This window comes from Artemia sp. Qi Xiang Cuo, chromosome 13 (genome assembly GCF_049724085.1).
Source record: "Artemia sp. Qi Xiang Cuo chromosome 13, ASM4972408v1, whole genome shotgun sequence".
NCBI lineage: Eukaryota > Metazoa > Arthropoda > Branchiopoda > Anostraca > Artemiidae > Artemia > Artemia sp. Qi Xiang Cuo.
Genome location: NC_142806.1, coordinates 71,969,539 through 71,990,244, shown reverse-complemented (window position 1 = coordinate 71,990,244; position 20,706 = coordinate 71,969,539). Strand labels below are relative to the sequence as shown.

The 20,706-nt window shown below is 34.8% G+C and overlaps 1 protein-coding gene across 1 annotated transcript in view; it reads right to left on the bottom strand.

Annotated features, from left to right (window-relative positions):
- LOC148945625 (rap guanine nucleotide exchange factor-like) overlaps positions 1-20,706 on the bottom strand; it is a 118,885-nt gene that overhangs the window by 2,455 nt on the left and 95,724 nt on the right. The window contains exons 5-6 of the mRNA XM_089099105.1: positions 16,644-16,728; positions 8,651-8,833 (exon numbers count right to left, since the gene is read on the bottom strand). Of these exons, the coding sequence (XP_088955231.1) occupies positions 8,651-8,833; positions 16,644-16,728 (268 nt within the window). The remainder of the gene's footprint in view (positions 1-8,650; positions 8,834-16,643; positions 16,729-20,706) is intronic.

Sequence of the window (20,706 nt, the reverse complement as noted above, 5' to 3'; positions counted from 1 at the left end):
CCATAACCAAACACCACTGAAATATTCCAACTCTTGCATTTCAACGAAAGAAATTCGAAATGAACTTTGAAAAATCAAGAAAAATGTAACTGTGACAAGGTAAACCATAACCAAACACTACTGAAATATTCCAACTCTTGCATTTCAACGAAAGAAATTCAATTGAACTTTGAAAAATCAAGAAAATGTAACTGTGACAAGGTAAACCATAAGCAAACACTGCTGAAATATTCCAACTCTTGCTTTTCAACGAAAGAAATTCAAAATGAGCTTTGAAAAATCAAGAAAATGTAAATGTGACAAGGTAAACCATAAGCAAACACTACTGAAATATTCCAACTCTTGCTTTTCAACGAAAGAAATTCGAAATGAACTTTGAAAAATCATGAAAATGTAACTGTGACAAGGTAAACCACAACCAAACACCACTGAAATAGTCCAACTCATGCATTTCAACGAAAGAAATTCGAAATTAACTTTGAAAAATCAGGAAAATGTAACTGTGACAAGGTAAACCATAACCAAACACTACTGAAATATTCCAACTCTTTCATTTCAACGAAAGAAATTCAAATGAACTTTGAAAAATCAAGAAAATGCAACTGTGACAAGGTAAACCATAATCAAACACTACTGAAATATTCCAACTCTTTCATTTCAACTAAATAAATTCAAATGAACTTTGAAAAATCAAGAGAATGCAACTGTGACAAGGTAAACCATAAGCAAACACTACTGAAATATTCCAACTCTTGCTTTTCAACTAAAGAAATTCAAAATGACAATTTAAAAATAAAGAAAATGTAACTTTTATAAGGTAAACCATAACCAAACACCACTTAAATAGTCCAACTCTTGCATTTCAACGAAAGAAATTCGAAATGAACTTTGAAAATTCAAGAAATTGAAAATGTGACAAGTTAAACAATAACCAAACACAACTGAAATATTCCAACTCTTGCATTTCAACGAAATAAATAAAAAATGAAATTTGAAAAATCAAGAAAATGTAACTGTGACAATGTAAACCATAAGCAAACACTACTGAAATATTCCAACTCTTGCATTTCAACGAAAGAAATTCAAAATGATCTTTTAATAATCATTAAAATGTAACTGTGACAAGGTAAACCACAACCAAACACTACTGAAATAGTCCAACTCTTGCATTTCAAAGAAAGAAATTCAAATGAACTTTGAAAAATCAATAAAATGTAACTGTGACAAGGTAAACCACTACCACACACTACTGAAATATTCCAACTATTGCATTTCAATGAAAGAAATTCAAAATGAACTTTGAAAAATCAAGAAAATGTAACTGGGGCAAGGTAAACCACAACCAAATACTTCTGAAATATTCCACTTCTTGCATTACAATTAAAGAAATACAAATGAACTTTGAAAAATCAAGAAAATATAACTGTGACAAGGTAAACCACAAGCAAACACTACTGAAATATTCCAACTCTTGCTTTTCAAAGAAAGAAATTCAAAATGAACTTTTAAAAATCAAGAAAATGTAACTTTGACAATGTAAACCACAACCAAACACTACTTAAATATTCCAACTCGTGCATTTCAACTATAGAAATTCAAAATGTACTTTGAAAAATCAAGAAAATGTAACTGTGACAAGGTAAACCATAACCGAACTCTACTGAAATATACCAACTCTTGCATTTCAACGAAAGAAATTCAAATGAACTTTGAAAAATCAAGAAAATGTAACTGTGACAAGGTAAACCACAACCAAACACTACTGAAATAATCCAACTCTTGCATTTCAACGAAAGAAATTCAAAATGAACTTTTAAAAATAAATAAAATTTACCTTTGAAAAGGTAAACCACAACCAAACACTGCTGAAATATTCCAACTCTTGCATTTCAACGAATCAAATTCAAATGAACTTTGAAAAATCAAGAAAATGTAACTGTGACAAGTTAAACCACAAGCAAACACTACTGAAATATTCCTACTCTTGCTTTTATACGAAAGAAATTCAAAAATTAAATTTTAAAAAACAATAAATTTTAAATGTGAAAAGTTAAACCAAAACAAACCACAAGTGAAATATTCCAAATCTTTCATTTCAACTAAAGAAATTCAGTATTAAATTTTAAAATTAAATAATCTTTTAATGTGTAAATGTAAAAAACTACAATAAAAAAATGAATTAGTAACTAAATGTAAATAAAACGAAATTTATTAAAAATGAACTTTTAAAAATAAATGAAATTTAACTTTGACAGGTTAAACCATAACCAAACACTACTGAAATATTCCAACTCTTGCATTTCAATGAACGAAATTCAAAATGAACTTTTAAAAATCAAGAAAATGTAACTGTGACAAGGTAAACCACGACCATACACTACTGAAATATTCCATCTCTTGCATTTCAACGAAAGAAATTCAAAATGAACTTTGAAAAATCAAGAAAATGTAACTGTGACAAGGTAAACCATAACCAAAGACTACTGAAATAGTCCATCTCTTTCAATACAACGAAGAAAATCAAAATGAACTTTGAAAAATCAAGAAAATGCAACTGTGACAAGGTAAACCACAACCAAACACTATTGAAATATTCCAAGTCTTGCTATTCAAGGACAGACATTCAAAATGAACTTTGAAAAATCATGAAAATGTAACTATGACAAGATAAACCACAACCAAACACTACTTAAATAGTCCAACTCTTGCACTTAAACGAAAGAAATTCAAAATGAACTTTGAAAAATCATAAAAAATGTAACTGTGATAAGGTAAACAAACCAAAAACAACTGAAATATACCAAATCTTGCCTTTAAACGAAAGAAATTCTAAATGAACTTTGAAAAATCAAGAAAATGTAACTGTGACAAGGTAAACCAAAACCAAACACTACTGAAATATTACAACTCTTGCATTTCAACGAAATAAATTCAAATGAACTTTGAAAAATCAAGAAAATGCAACTGTGACAAGGTAAACCATAAGCAAACACTTCTGAAATATTCCAACTCTTTCTTTTAAATGAAATAAATTAAAAATTGTATTTTAATAATCAAGAAAATGTAACTGTGACAAGGTAAACCAGAACTAAACACTACTGAAATAGTCCAACTCTTGCATTTCAATGAAAGAAATTCAAAATGAACTTTGAAAAATCACGAAAATGTAACTGTGACAAGGTAAACCACGACCAAAAACTACTGAAATAATCCAACTATTGCATTTCAAAGAAATAAATACAAAATGAACTTTGAAAAATCAACAAAATTTAACTGTGACAAGGTAAACCACAACCAAACACTAATTAAATATACAATATCTTGATTTTAAACGAAATAATTTAAAATTAAAATTGAAAAATCAAGAAAATGCAACTTTAACAAGGTAAGACATGATCAACCACTACTGAAATATTCCAATTCGTGCATTTAAATGAAATAAATTCAAAATGAACTTTGAAAAATCAAGACAATGTAGCTTTGACAAGGTAAACCACAACCAAACACTGCTGTAATATTCCAACTATTGCATTTCAATGACTGAAATTCAAAATGACCTTTGAAAAATCACGAAAATGTAACTGTGACAAGGTAAACCACGACCAAAAACTACTGAAATAATCCATCTATTGCATTTCAATGAAAGAAATTCAAAATGAACTTTGAAAAATCAAGAAAATTTAACTGTAACAAGGTAAACCACAACCAAACACTTCTGAAATATTCCAACTCTTGAATTTCAATGAAAGAAATTCAAATGAACTTTGAAAAATCAAGACAATGTAACTGTGACAAGGTAAACCACAGCCAAACACTACTGAAATATTCCAACTCTTGCATTTCAACAAAAGAAATTCAAAATGAACTTTGAAAAATCAAGAAAATGTAACTGTGACTAGGTAAACCACAACCAAACACTACTGAAATATTCCAACTCTTGCATTTCAAAAAAGGAAATTCAAAATGAACTTTGAAAAATCAAGAAAATGTAACTGTGACAATTTAACCCAGAACCGAACTCTACTGAAATATTCCAACTCTTGCATTTCAACAAAAGAAATTCAAAAAGAACTATGAAAAATCAAGAAAATGTAACTGTGACAAGGTAAACCACCACCAAACACTACTGAAATATTCCAACTCTTGCATTTCAACTAAAGAAATTCAAAATGAACTTTGAAAAATCAAGAAAATGTACCTGTGACAAGGTAAACCACAACCAAACACTGCTGAAATATTCCAACTCTTGCATTTCAACGAAAGAAATTCAAAATGAACTTTGAAAAATCAAGAAAATGTAACTGTGACAAGGTAATCTACAACCAAACACTACTGAAATATTCCAACTCTTGAATTTCAACGAAAGCAATTCAAAATGAACTTTGAAAAATCAAGAAAATTTAACTGTGACAAGGTAAACCACAACCAAACACTACTGAAATATTCCAACTCTTGCATTTCAACGAAAGAAATTCAAAATCAACTTTGAAAAATCAAGAGAATGTAACCGTGACAAGGTAAACCACAACCAAACACTACTGAAATATTCCAACTCTTGCAATTCAACGAAAGAAATTCAAAATGAACTTTGAAAAATCAGGAAAATGTAACTGTGACAAGGTAAACAATAACCAAACACAACTGAAATATTCCAACTCTTGCATTTCAACGAAAGAAATTCTAAATGAACTTTGAAAAATCAGGAAAATGTAACTGTGACAAGGTAAACCATAACCAAACACTACTGAAATATTCCAACTCTTGCATTTCAAAGAAAGAAATTCGAAATGATCTTTGAAAAATCAAGAAAATGTAACTGTTACAAGGTAAACAATAACAAAACACTACTGAAATATTCCAACTCTTGAAATAAAAAGAAAGAAATTATAAATGATCATATATTTATCTTTTTAATTTATCTGTTAAACTTTAAAAAATAACAAAACACTACTGAAATAGTCAAACTATTGCATTTCAATGAAAAAAATTTGAAATGATCTTTGAAAAATCAGGAAAATCTAACTGTGACAAGGTAAACCATAACCAAACACTACTGAAATAGTCAAACTCGTGCATTTCAACGAATGAAATTCAGAATGAACTTTGAAAAATCATGAAAATGTAACTTTGACAAGGTAAACCAGGAGCAAACACTATTGAAATATTCCAAATCTTGCATTACAACGAAAGAACTTCAAAATGAGCTTTGAAAAATCATGAAAATGTAACTGTGACAAGGTAATCCATAAGCAAACACTACTGAAATAGTCCAACTCTTGCATTTCAACGAAAGAAATTCAAAATGAGCTTTGATAAATCATGAAAATTTAAATGTGACAAGGTAAACCAAAACCAAACACTTCTGAAATATTCCAACTCTTGCATTTCAACGAAGTAAATTCAAAATGAACTTTGAAAAATCATGAAAATTTAACTTTGACAAGGTAAACAACAACCAAACACTACTGAAATATTCCAACTCTTGAATTACAGATAAATAAATTCAAATGAACTTTGTAAAATAAATGAAATGTAACTGTTACAAGATAAACTACAACCAAACACTACTGAAATAGTCCAACTCTTTCATTTCAACGAAAGAAATTCAAATGAACTTTGAAAAATCAAGAAAATGTAACTTTGACAAGGTAAACCACAACCGAACGCTACTGAAATAGTCCAACTCTTGCATTTCAACAAAAGAAATTCAAATGAACTTTGAAAAATCAAGAAAATGTAACTGTGACAAGGTAAACCACAACCAAACACTACTGAAATATTCCAACTATTGCATTTCAACGAAAGAAATTCAAAATGAACTTTGAAAAATCAAGAAAATTTAACTGTGACAAGGTAAACCACAACCGAACACTACTGAAATAGTCCAACTCTTGCATTTCAACAAAGGAAATTCAAAATGAGCTTTGAAAAATCAAGAAAATGTAACTGTGACAAGGTAAACCACAACCAAACAGTACTGAAATATTCCAACTCTTGCATTTCAACAAATGAAATTCAAAATGAGCGTTTAAAAATCAAGAAAATGTAACTTTGACAAGGTAAACAACAACCGAACGCTAGTGAAATATTCCAACTCTTGCATTTCAACGAAAGAAATTCGAAATGAACTTTGAAAAATCAAGAAAATGTAACTGTGACAAGGTAAACCACGACCAAACACTACTGAAATATTCCAACTCTTGCATTTCAACGAAAGAAATTCACAATGAACTTTGAAAAATCTAGAAAATGTAACTGTGACAAGGTAAACCACAACAAAACACTACTGAAATATTCCAACTCTTGCATTTCAATGAAAGAAATTCAGAATGAACTTTGAAAAATCAAGAAATTGTAACTGTGACAAAGTAAACCACAACCGAACGCTACTGAAATATTCCAACTCTTGCATTTCAACGAAAGAAATTCAGAATGAACTTTCAAAAATCAAGAAAATGTACCTGTGACACGGTAAACCACAACAAACCACTACTGGGTTGGGCTTTGGGGTCCGGTGTTGGCTTTTGGGGGTCTGGGTGGGCCTTTGGGGCGCCGGGGGACCGGTGGATGGCCTTTGGGGCACCGGTGGCCCTTTGGGAGCCCGGGGGACCTTTGAGGACCAGTGGAGGGCCTTTGAGGCACAGGGAGGGCCCTTGGGGCACAGGGAGGGGCTTTGGATGCCTGGGGGACATTGGGGGACCGGTAGAGGGCCTTTGGGACCCCATTGGTCCTTTGGGAGCTCGATGGGCCTTTGGGGACCGGAGGAGGACCTTTGGGGCACAGGGAGGGCTTTTGAGGGTCCGGGGGACAGTTGGGGGTCTGGGTGGGCCTTTGGGGGCGCCGGTGTCCCTTTGGGAGCTTGGGGGGGGGCTGTGCGGCCCGGGGGCTTCCTTCGGGGTTGGGGTAGGAGGATCGGAACCCTTTGGGGTTGGGTTAGAGGACCTCACAACACTGTTCAAATGAAGCTTGTGTATTATAACGACCACACTCAAAACCTCCTCCAAAATCTCTTCAAAAATCTTCTTTTAAAATGTCTCTATCTGTTTCGCCGAAATAGTTCCATAACCTGTCTAAAACGGTTTCGCCCAAATAATCACTAAACGTAAATTCAGCGTGTTCCTTTGTTATTGGCATCTCTGTGCTAACGCATTTCAAATTAATAGGAAACCTTCTCGCGCGCTAAAACAATTCATCGCTAAGATGTTTCTTGCCTTATTGTTTCCATGGCCTGTGGTTATTAATATCCTTTGGAGTTCGACCAAAAGAGTTGTTCCCGAGGCAAAGACATTAATGATATGGATCTATTCCTGGAGAAATGTTTCTAGGCGGAAATTTTTAAAGTCTGACAGATGATGTCATTGATTGATTGATCTGTCAAGAAAGGGAAAAATAATTTGTTGTTTCTAAGGGGAATTATTGATTCACGATAGGTGAATTGAGGTCGACTGCACAGGTGTTCCAAGGTCGATGTTGTTGTAAGTGCACGCTCTCAGCGAATGTCAAGGTCGATGTTGTTGTTGTTGACACACTTTGATTACGCAATCAAGTTCTCGGAAATCCACTTCCCCTTCGATTACGCAATCAAGTTCTCGGAAATTCATTTCCCCTTCGATTACGCAATCAAGTTCTCGGAAATTCATTTCCCCTTCGATTACGCAATCAATAACATTGCTCCCGTTAGAATTCAATGCGCATGTGCAACCTTCGCCCCGGAGTTATTACACATAGAAACATCAAATAAATCGACCTTGGAAAAAGAGGTCATTGACCCCATTACGTAATCATTCTCCCTAGGGAGGCTATGCCCTTATTTGGGGTGCGAAAAAGTTGTAGGTGGCAGCAGGGGTGGGTGACACGAGCTCATGATAGCTCTCTACTGACTGTTCCCGTCATTACTGAAACCTCCACTATAAAAAAATGCTTGAATTCTGCGTAAACTAAAGTATTCAAGGTCAATTCATTCAAGGTCATCTCATTCTTAAAATTCATTGAAGGTCATCTCTGCAACGGGTGCGAACTTACACGGTTGATAACAAAAATTGGCTTCGAAACTATAGGAATATAAGTCATTGAGCATTTCGAAATTTGGCTTGATAATCGTTGATTTGCCGATAACGGAAAGATCATCTTACTTTAAATAGAAAAAGGCAACTTAAAAAAAAGCTGGATCGCTTGTTTTATCAACAAGAAATATCTTTCATGACCCAGGAATAAGCCTCTTACAATGCTTGTATACTGATGGATAATACTTCTCCGCCCAATCTTATTTTAAGATTCTCCTTTAACCTCTCTCAGGAAGAACCAGCTACGTCAGATTTCTCGTGCTCCCCTAGGAGGCTAATTAGAAAAAAAAAAATATTCCCAGGATAACGTCTGTGTATCCTAAAGACATGTCCAGCCACAAGGTTCCTTCAAAAATTCGTCCAGGAGGCTAATTCGAAAAATAAACTATTCATAGGATAATGTCTATGCATCCCAAAAACATGTCCAACCACAATTTTTCCTAAAAATTCGTCAATTTTCACGGAAAATGCAGTTTTTTCATCCAGAAAGTCCAATTGAACCAGCGAAAGGACAACTACTCTTTAGTGTTATGAAGTGGGGGAATCTTTCACAAATGGGGAAGATAAATTAAAGATAATAAAATTACCTGGTCTTCACTTTCCACCATTCTAGCATGTCCTCTTAGCATGACAGATGGGTCCATTGCATAGCCAATCCCTTGGTAATATGGGAAATGACCCGGTACTGGCAGTATTCTCTGGTGAATTTGTTGACTATATTGTCCTTGTGCTGGATGAATTTTTGAACTTTGAGTTTCGGGATAATCAAACTAGAAACGAAATAATTAATGAACAAAGTATTTCTGTAAAATATTTCTGTAAATGATGTAAATGAGTAAAATATTTCTGAGCGAGTTAATTAATAACTTATAAACAGTATTACATTTACCATATAATACCAGCACACGCGGAGGCACAAGAATGTGCACACGTTCCAAAGGAGCGTCAGACCTGTGTGAAGATATGTAGTTAAATTTGGAAGAAGAAGAAGAACCTGGAGTGGAGAAAGGTTGATCACATTAAGAGTGTATTTTTGGGCTATTTTTTCTTTCCTTTTCTGTGGTGCAGGGGGATCTTCAGCCCGAGATTGGTGACCCCTCTCTTCTTGTGCACGTAGCCTATATGTCTCCTACGGTACGCAGAGTTTCCGAAAACAACTTCAATTCTGAAATCCCTGTGGTTTTGCATTAAAAGATTAATAAATGAAGAAGAATAGTTCAGATCTGATTTGGCTGTCTTAAAATAAAATATTAGATCGGGTGGAGTGTGAAGGGAAAAAGTTCGAAGACTTTCACCAGACATTTGTTCAAAAACGGCATCAAAATGCAAACAATTTTTGCCCCAACATGTATCTTTTATATGTGTCAGACGACCCTCATAAGAAAAATCATCTTAACCTAAAAAAAAGGTGTCAAGTGCTGACATCTTTACTTTCATGGTGTACTACCATGCAACTTACTACCATGGAGTAGGCTATAAAGCAATAAGTAGAACATTAAGATTGAATAAAGTAAAACAGACACAAATGATTATATATGATGCCTTCTAGAACTTCGTGGGATAGATGAAGTTTGAACTCTTGGCTTCTTGACTCACAGATTGAACAAAAACAAGCGGCGAAGAAATTAGTGCAGCTGAAATTCTTTATTTAACGACTTGATATTGTCATTGCAGACTTAACAAGACTGCACCGGCTATAAAAATCAACTTGTTTAAATTGCCAATTACTAACTTTATTGTCAGTAAGTCTACTATCTACTTACTGCCTTTTAGTTCTTTTTTTCACTTCTTACACTGTTTTCAACTTCCGAGTTTTCTTTTATGTGCTTCTTTTTCTCTGTTTTTTCTTCCCTTTTGTAGTACATATTGAACTGAACGTTGTTAAGAATCTTTGCCAGAATATCTACACTTATCAAATATTTGTTTTGCATTTTATGAGTAGCTAGCATGGGCGCCCATATGGGGGGGCCGGGGGGGGGCTCTTGCCCCCCCCCCCTGGCTGAATGATGCTGCCTTATTTTTATATTTTTGTTCTGAGATTTCTATTATATAGCATTAAAAGTAGCAATTAGACGCAGTTTGCCCCCCCCCTGGAATTCAGCTTATGGGCACCCATGGTAGCTAGTTCACAACTTATTTACCCACACTAGACTTTGGAAAATACCTTTTTTGGTACTTTAATTGAAAAATTCCTTTTTTTGGAATTTATACCTAAAAAAGACAGAAAAAGAAAAACCGTCCCCTGACTGGATGTCGAAATAGAATTTCGCACCCCCACACCTTTATTGCAATGAACTGATGACACTGTTTACAGCATGGTTAATTTAATACTAATCATCTCTACTCTTTGTGGCATTCTAGCGGCATTTTCTTGTTCGTTTATTTATTTTAGTTTTAATCCAAGACACTCACTAATAAAGAACTGTTTATGATTCCTAGAGAATTTGTCCGGAATTCAATGAACTTCCGGTGCTTAACATACCTATCATGTTTTTCTCCACAATTTTATTTTTCATTAAGAACCTTTGTGTTAATTGTGCTTTTCTTTTCAGTCTCCAACGCGTTAAAGCCATATCTTTATACCATGGGTCGACAATCTGCGGCCCGCAAGACCATCGTCGCAACGCACCTGACGGACCATACTATTCACAATAACAATACACAGAGAAGTGAAAAAGGGTGCCATCTAGCGTTCTGCCATATAGCATTCTCGAAGAAAATCCGTAAGCCTCATCTAACACAGTTAGTTTGATTTTCAACTATCCAGTCCAGACCAATTGTTTTGCAATTTTTGTTTTTGAGCAAACCTTTCTCAAAGTTTGGGAAATACACCCCAAAAAATACTTTGTCTTTGGAAAAAAATACTTTGTCTTTGGATTTTCTTTGTTTATTCTTTTTTAGTTCAGTAAAATTTAGCACTTGGGGTACCAAACGAAAGCCAAATTATCTGGTCATGTTAGGTAGTTGTCATGTGGCGAAACATTCAGAAGAAAAAACAACGCTTAAATTTTGCAGATTGGTGTCATCTGGTATATAGTGGGACAGGAAAATGTGGTACACATTGAGATATTTACCAGCGTATACCAGTTGATACCCATCTACAAACTCGAAGGTAATTTATTTCAAAAGGGTTAAGTACATCTCGGTTGTCAAAGAAGCATAAATACAATATCTCAGGAACATAATAGGTATTAAGTTTCCACTTTCAGGGAAACTAGACGGGGAGTAAAACTAAATAAAAAGGTACAATTCATATCCGGATTATCAAAAGGGTGTATGTGCAATATCCTCGGAAAAAAAGGGGGTACGTTGGAACTTTCAAAGCACATTATTGGGGATACTTAACTGAATAAAAGACTCTATGTCCGTCCAATTTCGACATAGAGGCAAATTGCAGCATCTTAGGAACGGATAAAGGTATTAAGTTGAAACTTCGGGACCTCTTGAGGGGGATTTATAACTAAATATGGATGTTGAAATGGTCTATCTGCAATATATATGGGATGGCTAAGGACATTAAGGCGAAACTATCAAGGAATATTGCCAAGTATATTAAACAAAACCAATATGTACTCTATGCATGCAGGTTGTCAAAAGAGCATATGAAAAATTTTTGAAAAACAGCTGAAAGCAATAAATTGAACCTTTGAGGGCTGCTACAATACTATTTATTTAATTAGTACTACTGCTGTTGTGACCTTTTCAAACTGTGACTGCTCTTAACTGTTTGAATTTATGACTACTTGCAACTGCAAATACTTGTGAATGTGACTGATTGCGACTGCGACCCCGACTAATTGTAACTACAATTGCCAGTGCATATGACTTGGACTGCATTAATTACTGTGCTATAAGAAACAACCTGACAATCCCTAAAAACTGGAGCAATACCAAAAAGATAGGAATAAGACTGGCTGGTAGGTTTTCGAGCTTACAATCCACAACAGTTACTACGCAAGCCTGAACCCACAAGCTTGGGTCATGCCACGAGCTTTAACAGAGTCAACATTGAACAGTTCTTCTCAAACCCGGAGTCAGGTCTAGAAAAACTTCCTTTTAATGCAAGTGACATTTGCAACTGCGACGAAAATTCTATGACCATAGTTCATGTTCCTCCTAAAGTGTTTAGGGAGAAGGGTCAGATGATATTTTGCAAGGCAACATCATCAGAGAGAGCTGTCCTTGTGGCCATAGTCGGGACTGTTTCTGCAAGCAGTCAGTATTTACCACCTTAATTTATATTTCCAAGGAAAGATTTTCCGCCTCACACGCTAACCGGTGCTCCAGCAAACTCAGCAGGTGGAGTCTCACCATCGGGTTGGATCAGTCAAGATCTATTTTTGAAATATGTTCATCACCTGAAGGATATATTCACATCGATCATTTTCCAAATTGCAAGAAAGCAGTAAAAGAAGCTGGTATAAATTGTGTTTGCCAAAACACTAAAATGAAAAGTGCACTAATACAAGTTCAAACTGAGTTTGAAAACAGGGTTCTTGATTCCACAAAGATCTCACGTAAGATGAATATTTTCAAAAAACCCTTCGCAGTGGATATCAGTAATGTACCAAGTAATTTGCAAATCAAGGTGATAGATTTGCAGTGATACCACACTTAGAATAGCTTTTAAGGAACAAACCAACTGTGTGAATCCCTTTGGAAGTTTGCCTTCTGAAAACTACAAGGAATTAAAAAGGTTTGCTGAGCAATTAATTACTATGTTTGGTAGTACATATATTTGTGAGCAAACTTTCAATTCTGAATTATGGAAAAAACCAACAATGTCCTCGGTTATCGGACATACATTTAGACACAGTATTTCACGTCTCTACAACAAAAATACAAACTAATGTAAAAAAAACTTGCAAGTCAATTGCAACAACAAAAATCTCATTGATTGTATTAACTTCAATAAATGAAGTAAAAATATACATTAAGCGGTTTATTTTAAAACCTAAAATATTTGTATATCCATATTGTAGATATACTCTACTTATTATAGTATACCTAAAATACTAGACTACAGTGTAATGACATGTGACCTAAGTGCGGCTTGCGTAATATCCCAACGTAAACTTTTGGCCCTTTTACAACAAAAAGTTGCCAATCCATGCTTTATACTATAGGAACGGGCCCAGTATCTCCATTTAATGCCACCTCTCTACATATAATACTTAATTTCACATACTGAAATAATGGAGGGGAGGGGGTCATCAGAGCCACCTTAGTGGTATTAGTAGGCCCCAGGCAAGGCAGCACATTGCACCTAGATACTTGAAATGAATGTTCGCCGGTTCGGAGGGAAGACTTTGGGCTCATCCTTCCAAGAAATCCCATTGTTTTTTTAGCTCCCCGTTCATTTATTATATTTTATTGTATAATTCACAGCATTTTATTTTTTTCCTGAACTTGCGCCCCCCCCCCCCAAAAAAAAAAGTTGCAAATCTCCGAAATATCTGCAAACATGCTTATTACTTGATTTACGTTGCTCACCCACTTAGCATAGGCATTCACAGTTGTTCGAATGCAATAATTTCATGTTAGAATTTTAGGTAATTTTTAGCGAAAACAGCGAATTTATCACTTCAACAATAACCGAGGCACTTGTAAATTTAAAATCAAATCGAAAAATGAAAATTAAAAAGAGTAATTGTTTTATTTATGTGATATATAAAAAAAAATTAAAATAGATCTAGGGAATCAGTTTTTCTCTCAAATTGCCAAAACAACTAGTGGGAACTAGTTGTTCCCATTCATGTTCCCATTCATGGGAACAATAATTTCATGTTAGAATTTTAGGTAATTTTGAGCGAAAACAGCAAATTATAAGTCATACACTGCTCAGAAATACAAGCCTTTTCTTGGTCTGAGTCTGAACCACAGTTTATAGAATTTATAGATAATTCTATAAACTGTGGTCTGAACTAAGGGATGTAACGCAATTTCAATCTAAATATTGCACCACAAACAACACATGCTCAGAAATGAGTTCCTATCTAAATAAGAGGATACATGACAACGTTCAACCTAACCAAATCCCACAGTGGCTGGCCATCAATGAGTCTCGTAGACGACCATCAATCAAGTATGTTGGAGTGCCATAAAACCAGGAAATGGTTATGACAGGCTTAATCAAACACAATACTTCAACTGGAAATACTCCTTTCGTCAAGCAATATTTCAAAGGGTAGGCTACATTACCAGCTTTATCGGATATGATTTATACAGCTGATGGTTTTAAAACTAAGCTGGCTAATTGAGGTTCTCACAGATATTAAAAAATATTGATTTTTATATAGGATAAATTAAAATCAGTCCTTGTAATAGTTGGTTACCCCCCCCCCCTGATTTATAGGGAAATTTCCTTTTCTTTTAATATAGGGCTTCAATTTTTATTTTCCCTAATAAAAAAAAGGAAAGACCGAAATTAAAACTAAAAATGATGAGAAATGAAGTCAAATAATACGTAAGAAGCAACAGAAATTACAATGGATAAATAAAGGAACAGAAATCAAAATGGACCCTCAAACCAAACTCCAAGCAAACCAAAACTACCATAAAAAAGTGGGGCGACGGCCTCCTAAACACTATAGAGCGTTATTTCCGCTTCCCTTAAAATAATTTGTGGTCTGAGCAGTAGCATTCATTTAACTAATTAAAAAAACTTTTTCCAGACAATAAGACTTCCATAAAAAAATAAAGAGCTACATTAAACCAAAGATAAGCAGAAATAAAGTCGGCCGTTGGCGGGGTATATCCCTTCCTTTACTTTTGGGCTACCTACGAAAACTCCTTGCATAAGAAGCAACCAGGAGAAAATACATTGAAGCTCTCTATCGCGATGCTGCACTGCTTTTGTAAAAATAAATATAGTTTTCCAATAAAGTGTAAATGACACCCTGATTTTAGAAAGTGTAGAGGCACGGCGGCCTCACTCTTATTGTGGTAATTTATGCTCCTTTTAAGTTTCACTTAATTGTTCATTTCTATTTCTTTTAGGTTTCACCTATTCATTACTTGTAATTTCTGTTCGATTCAAATTTGAACAACTAAACGGCATTATCTCTACGTTTTAGATTATAACAGGGCTCTTTACTTTTCTTTGCGTTTTTTTTTCTTTGAATTAACAACAGAGTACCAACACATTTTTACTGCGTTCGGAGGTAAGAGATACACTATATTAATAAAATAGTTTCAGGCAATCAACGATCCAGAGAGACACATATAGACTACAGAGTTATGAATACTAAGCTTATGTACTGCTGGAATAAATCCAGAAAACTAAACAATCATTAATATTTCCTTCCAATTCAAAGTCACGATCAAGATAGGCGATTCTTCTGCAATAATATTTCGATATAGGCAACATTTTTTTTTGAGAAACCTAATGTTAATAAAGGGGAACGTGGTAATTATTTTTTTATTCATTTCCAGCTAGAACGGGATTATGGATGCAGTGTGGAGATTTGCAATAGCGATTGCAAATCCGAAAAAAGTCAATCTATCTTATACACTGATTATACAGGTACCCTTCTTATCGTTTATTAATGCATGTCTGAAACTTTTTATAATTGATGTTTATTACTTTTTTTCTTTAGTAATTTCATCCATATTTTTCAAAGTTGTGTGTTTATAGAACCAAATGAAATCAAGACAATCGGGCAACAGTTAGTTCCTATCCACGGGGAAAGAAACTGACCAGTTGAGACCATGTTGGGAAAATGGCCATTTGATACCACGTTCAGCAGAGTGAAACATAATAGTTGCGGTCTGTGGGACATTTACGAGCAGAATTCGACCCTTTCAAGAAAGTAGAACTAGCTTTTAATAGCCTACTCAGATCATTTGCTAAGGGAAGGCGTCAGGATATCGACACGTCAGGACCACTACCGTCAGGACATCGACAAAATCCATCATAACATCGACACGTCAGGATATCGACAGTCGTAACATCGACACGTCAGGACATCGACAGTCACAATCGCTACCCGTCAGAACGATATCGACAAGATCCGTCATAACATCTAAAATTTTAAAACTTAAATTTTTTGGGGTTTAGGGGGGAAAGGTACCAAGGTTAGGTTAGGTTATGCATTTAATATATGCTACGCTTTACCCCCACCCCCCTGATGTGCGAAACCCCCCTGATATAGGCGAAATTTGTTTCTAAACTATTATATACTTATTACTATTATATAAACTAATAATTTTTTTTTTCGATGTCCTGACGTGTCGATGTTATGACTGTCGGCGTTCTGACGGGTAGCAATTGTGACTGTCGATGTCCTGACGTGTTGATGTTATGACTGTCGATGTTATGACGGATTTTCCTTGTCGACAAAATGACGTTTAGTGCTTGTGACGGTTACATGAAATGGTAGCACCCCATTTTCTAAATGTTTCTAGTTTTTGTCAACCATCTTCGAGATTTTACTTTCAGTTGAGAATGTCAAAGAATCAGTGCCTAAAAAAACCAGATTTCCTTTTTTCTTCTGAGTTGCAGCAATACACCACCTTTCGGGGAATAACTATGACTTTTCTCAATACCAACTGTTGAAAATTACAAATTTGGTTACTTACAATTAAAATTTCAGACGGTTCAAGCACAAGGCATTCATTCTCACGTCGGGGTCCTGAGTTGCTGCTAGAAGACCTCTTCCCAAAACTGTAAAACAAGAAACAGTATTAGAATTTTTTTTATAGCGATATGAAAGGAGAAAGAAATCTCCCTAGCCATTCCAGTTTCTTGTAGGGGTGGATAGCAGAGTATTTTTACGTACAAGTCACAGTTTATATAATATACCAGTAAGTTTACCGCAGAGGATTTCTGGCTCTTCATTCTCGGTGCGAACAAAAAGCTCCTCCCACTTATTTCTGAACTTATTGTCCACTTATTGGTTGAGCCGGCCAAGTGGTTTTGTCAGTACTTGTTCCGTAGGAGATTATTCTTTGTCTGCCCGTGAAAAGATATAATGCCGCTTATGTTTATATCTGCAAAAACGTTCTCTGGAGCACTCGCACCTCGGTCCGGGTTTTTATAATGGGTGAGATAGGGAAAGATCATACTGGATAATTATATAAATTGTGGTACAAGTATAGGTCGTCCTTCAAAATGAAAGTACATTCTCAGTACAGCATTAGTTTTGAGTCCGGGTACAGCATTATGCAGATATCGGCCATACTGAGGCGGCCGATCATGTCCGCGAGGCCACTAAATGTGTTCTTGCTAAATGTGAGCTTAAAACTTGTTAAATATGAGCTTAAAACTACAACTGCTCAAAACTTGGTTTTGCATGTGAATAGGCAGGATTACTTCATTCTGGACGGCCAAACTGCATATATCCAAAAAACGAGATATCAGGGGGTGCTCCCAAAGTTTGAGAGGGATTAGATGCTTGAAAGTATATTTGAGTCCTTAATATCCTAATGTTCGCATGTCTATTCTAAAGAATTTTTCGAAAAAGGTCTTCAACTGATTCTTGAGTGGGAATAATATTTCCCGTTTATGGCTATAATATAGTGTATATATATATACGAGGGCACTTTCAGTCAAGAATGCCCATTTTGTGGCATCGAGGATGGATTTTACGGATTCTACTGCCAGTTCCACACATCAAATAACAGGCTCAAGAATCAGTGCCTTTTCGTTAATATGAAAAGAGAGAAAGAAATCTGACCGAAATAAACAGCAAAGACAGACGAGCAGCCCCCCCCCCCAAAAAAAAGAAGGCGTTCATCATTTAAGAGCTGAATCATAAGTAGCTACGGAAGGGCACACTTCAAAAGCAATAGAGCTGAAAAATTTCGCGTGAAAAACGAAACTAATAGAAACAGACTATAATTTTTAAAGACACCTGTATTTTTGAAATTTGATACCATCAAAACCATATGAAACTGGATACTTGATCCGTCAAGCCAAAAACTGAATTAAATACATAACGATGGCTTTTTTCTTCCACTTCTAGCATTCGCTTATTGCTTCACAGGCCATATTCATGAAAGTATTTACAGTACTTTCTAGGAAATTCGGTACATATGGTACATACTAACGAAACGTACGTAATGTAAAATCTAGGAAATCCACTTTTGACAAAGCCATCAAACTTAAAACATACCCGAATTAGAACACATTTTATCCTGCTAATGTAGTAATTATTAGTGTACTAATGATGGCGCTAGTGAACTAAATGGGGATTGGCTTGTTCATTGAGGGTCTAATGTCAACTGATTCATACGTATATATCATAGGCAGCGCAATTGCGCTGCAAAAATTGTAATTTCATTTTTTTTTTCGTATAGACGGAGCTGTCGTAGAAACTTCGAAAGGGGCTCATTTGATTTTAATAGCCAACCAGAACATACTTTGCACTTTACTGAAAACAAAATACATTTTAGATGTTTTCACTTTTTTACTTTAATAAATAAAAAATTATCAAAACTGTAAGGAACAAATATCAGTATATTTATATTAAACTGACAGTCCACGGTCATTTGTTTTTCTTTTTTCAGTAAAGTGCAAACTATATTCTGGTCTTGAGAAGACATGGGGGTTATCAGCCCTAATCATGGTAAATTTTGCTTGTTTTGAGTTGGACTTGGTTATTTATTGTAATTTCTGTTCATTTTTGGTTTTATTTATTTATTGTATTGTGATTTGTGGTAGTTTTACACCTGGAAGGCTATTTAAATTTATTTCTGCTCATTTCTGGCTTAGTGGAGCTCTTTACTTTCTTTGAAAACTTATTTTGTGGAATTTTTGTTTAACTTAATCTAAGATAGAAACTTAGGCTCTGCACCAAAAACCAAACATCAGTTTCAGATTTGTAGGGCTCTTAGCAAATAGTAATTGCATCTTGCCCAGTGAGGTAGGGTCCAACGTCTTTAAGTATTTTTTCGTTATTTTTCGTTATGTTTTCAGTATATTCTTAATTTTGCAGAACTGGAATGATGGTTGGTAGAGTTGTTGGAAAAAGATGGGCTTCTTGCTATCTTGAAAACTAGGAGTTTTGTAAACAAAACTTTCAGGAATGAACCCAGAGCCTGAATTATGAACCTAGAAAGATCTTTTCAAGGTTCCAAAGCACTTAAGTGTTATAGCGACCATACCCAAGAAGTGAATTTAGGTTAATCCAAATGAAATATACCAAAATATGATGAAAACATAATACTTTACTAACAAAACTGTGGGAGCTGCAATAGAGAATTATGGAAAGCCGGCCGCCCAGAACGCATTATATTAAATATCCAACCTAATCACCTTTATATATTAAATATTTAATTAAAATATATCAGTATAGTAATTCTAAGTATCAGTATAGTAACTAAGCTAATTATCTCCGAATGCAGACAGAGAAACCGGTTTTACTCAGATCAAGAACTACAGTGTGCTCGCTATAACATGTAAGTACCGTCCTATGATTTGAATAGGATTTTAAACCAAATTAGGATTGTCCTTCAAATTCAAGACCATTTGCCAGTACCCTTTTCATCGGAAATGAGGGGAGCCAAATATTTCAAAAGGTCTTCCTAGGATACAATTTAGACTTTAGGTTAATTTCCGAATTCACCTACTTCAAGGACTTTACAAGATAGCAAAAATCCTATTATTTGAAATTTTTCAGAACTCTCCTTCAAAGCTTTTTTTCAAAAAGAATACAATTCAAATTGTCTGAAAAAAAGAAGAACAAAATCCCTTTGTAAAAGAAACGTTTAATTTCGGCTTCGAAAATACAAAAGAAAATATACTGTTAAATAAATTGAACAATACGTATGTATCTGCTTCCTTTTTTAAGCCCAAAGTTCGAGTTGTCTGAACACTGTTCGTCGAAAATTTATTTTATCTTTTTTTTTATTCTTTGATAAGAAGAGGGGAAAACTCTGTAAAAGGAAGGCTTATTCTCGGCTTCCGAAATATAACACAATTGGTTTTCATGCCAAAGTCTCATACTATCGAACCATTTTTGAATAGCAAGAAAAGAGTATTATGCATTTGTCGAAAGATACAAAAACCTTTACAGCCATCATAAGCAGCCACGAACTGGAAAAGGAGATTTAGCCAATCGATTCAGAATGTTTGTTCAGCCAAGCTTAACAAGTTTTATATATTATAAGATCCTTTGTGGATTAGTTACACCTTAGAAGAGTAACACTGTTACTGTCGATTTAAAGCGCTTCTAAACAAAAACAGTCGTCTTGGAGTATAGACGCAAAACAATGAACATTTATAGCCTACTAATCAATAAGCTCACCACATAGAAAACCTCCTTTTCGGGGAGTTGGTCGGAGGAGGTGAGAGAAACTGATTACTTTTGCTTCCAGCCTCACAATTTCCTTTCGAAGCCCTCCTACTAGTGCAAGTGCCTCTATTATATTCAACGACAGAGGATGTCAAACGATTCGGTACTTCAGTACTTTGGGCTGATGCACGACGCTCACTTGAGGCATGAAAAGAGTGCCATCTTTTGATGGTCTGAGTTTCATCTTCTTGTTTATCTTTAGAAGTGCGCGTATGTTTGCGCATCTTAAAATGGTTCTGAATGGGACGTCTACTTAAGAGATAAATTGAGCTTTCCAAAGTCACCAATTCACCATATAAATCATATTCTATTAAAGAATTTTTCTATAATTTTTAAGGGAAAAGGGA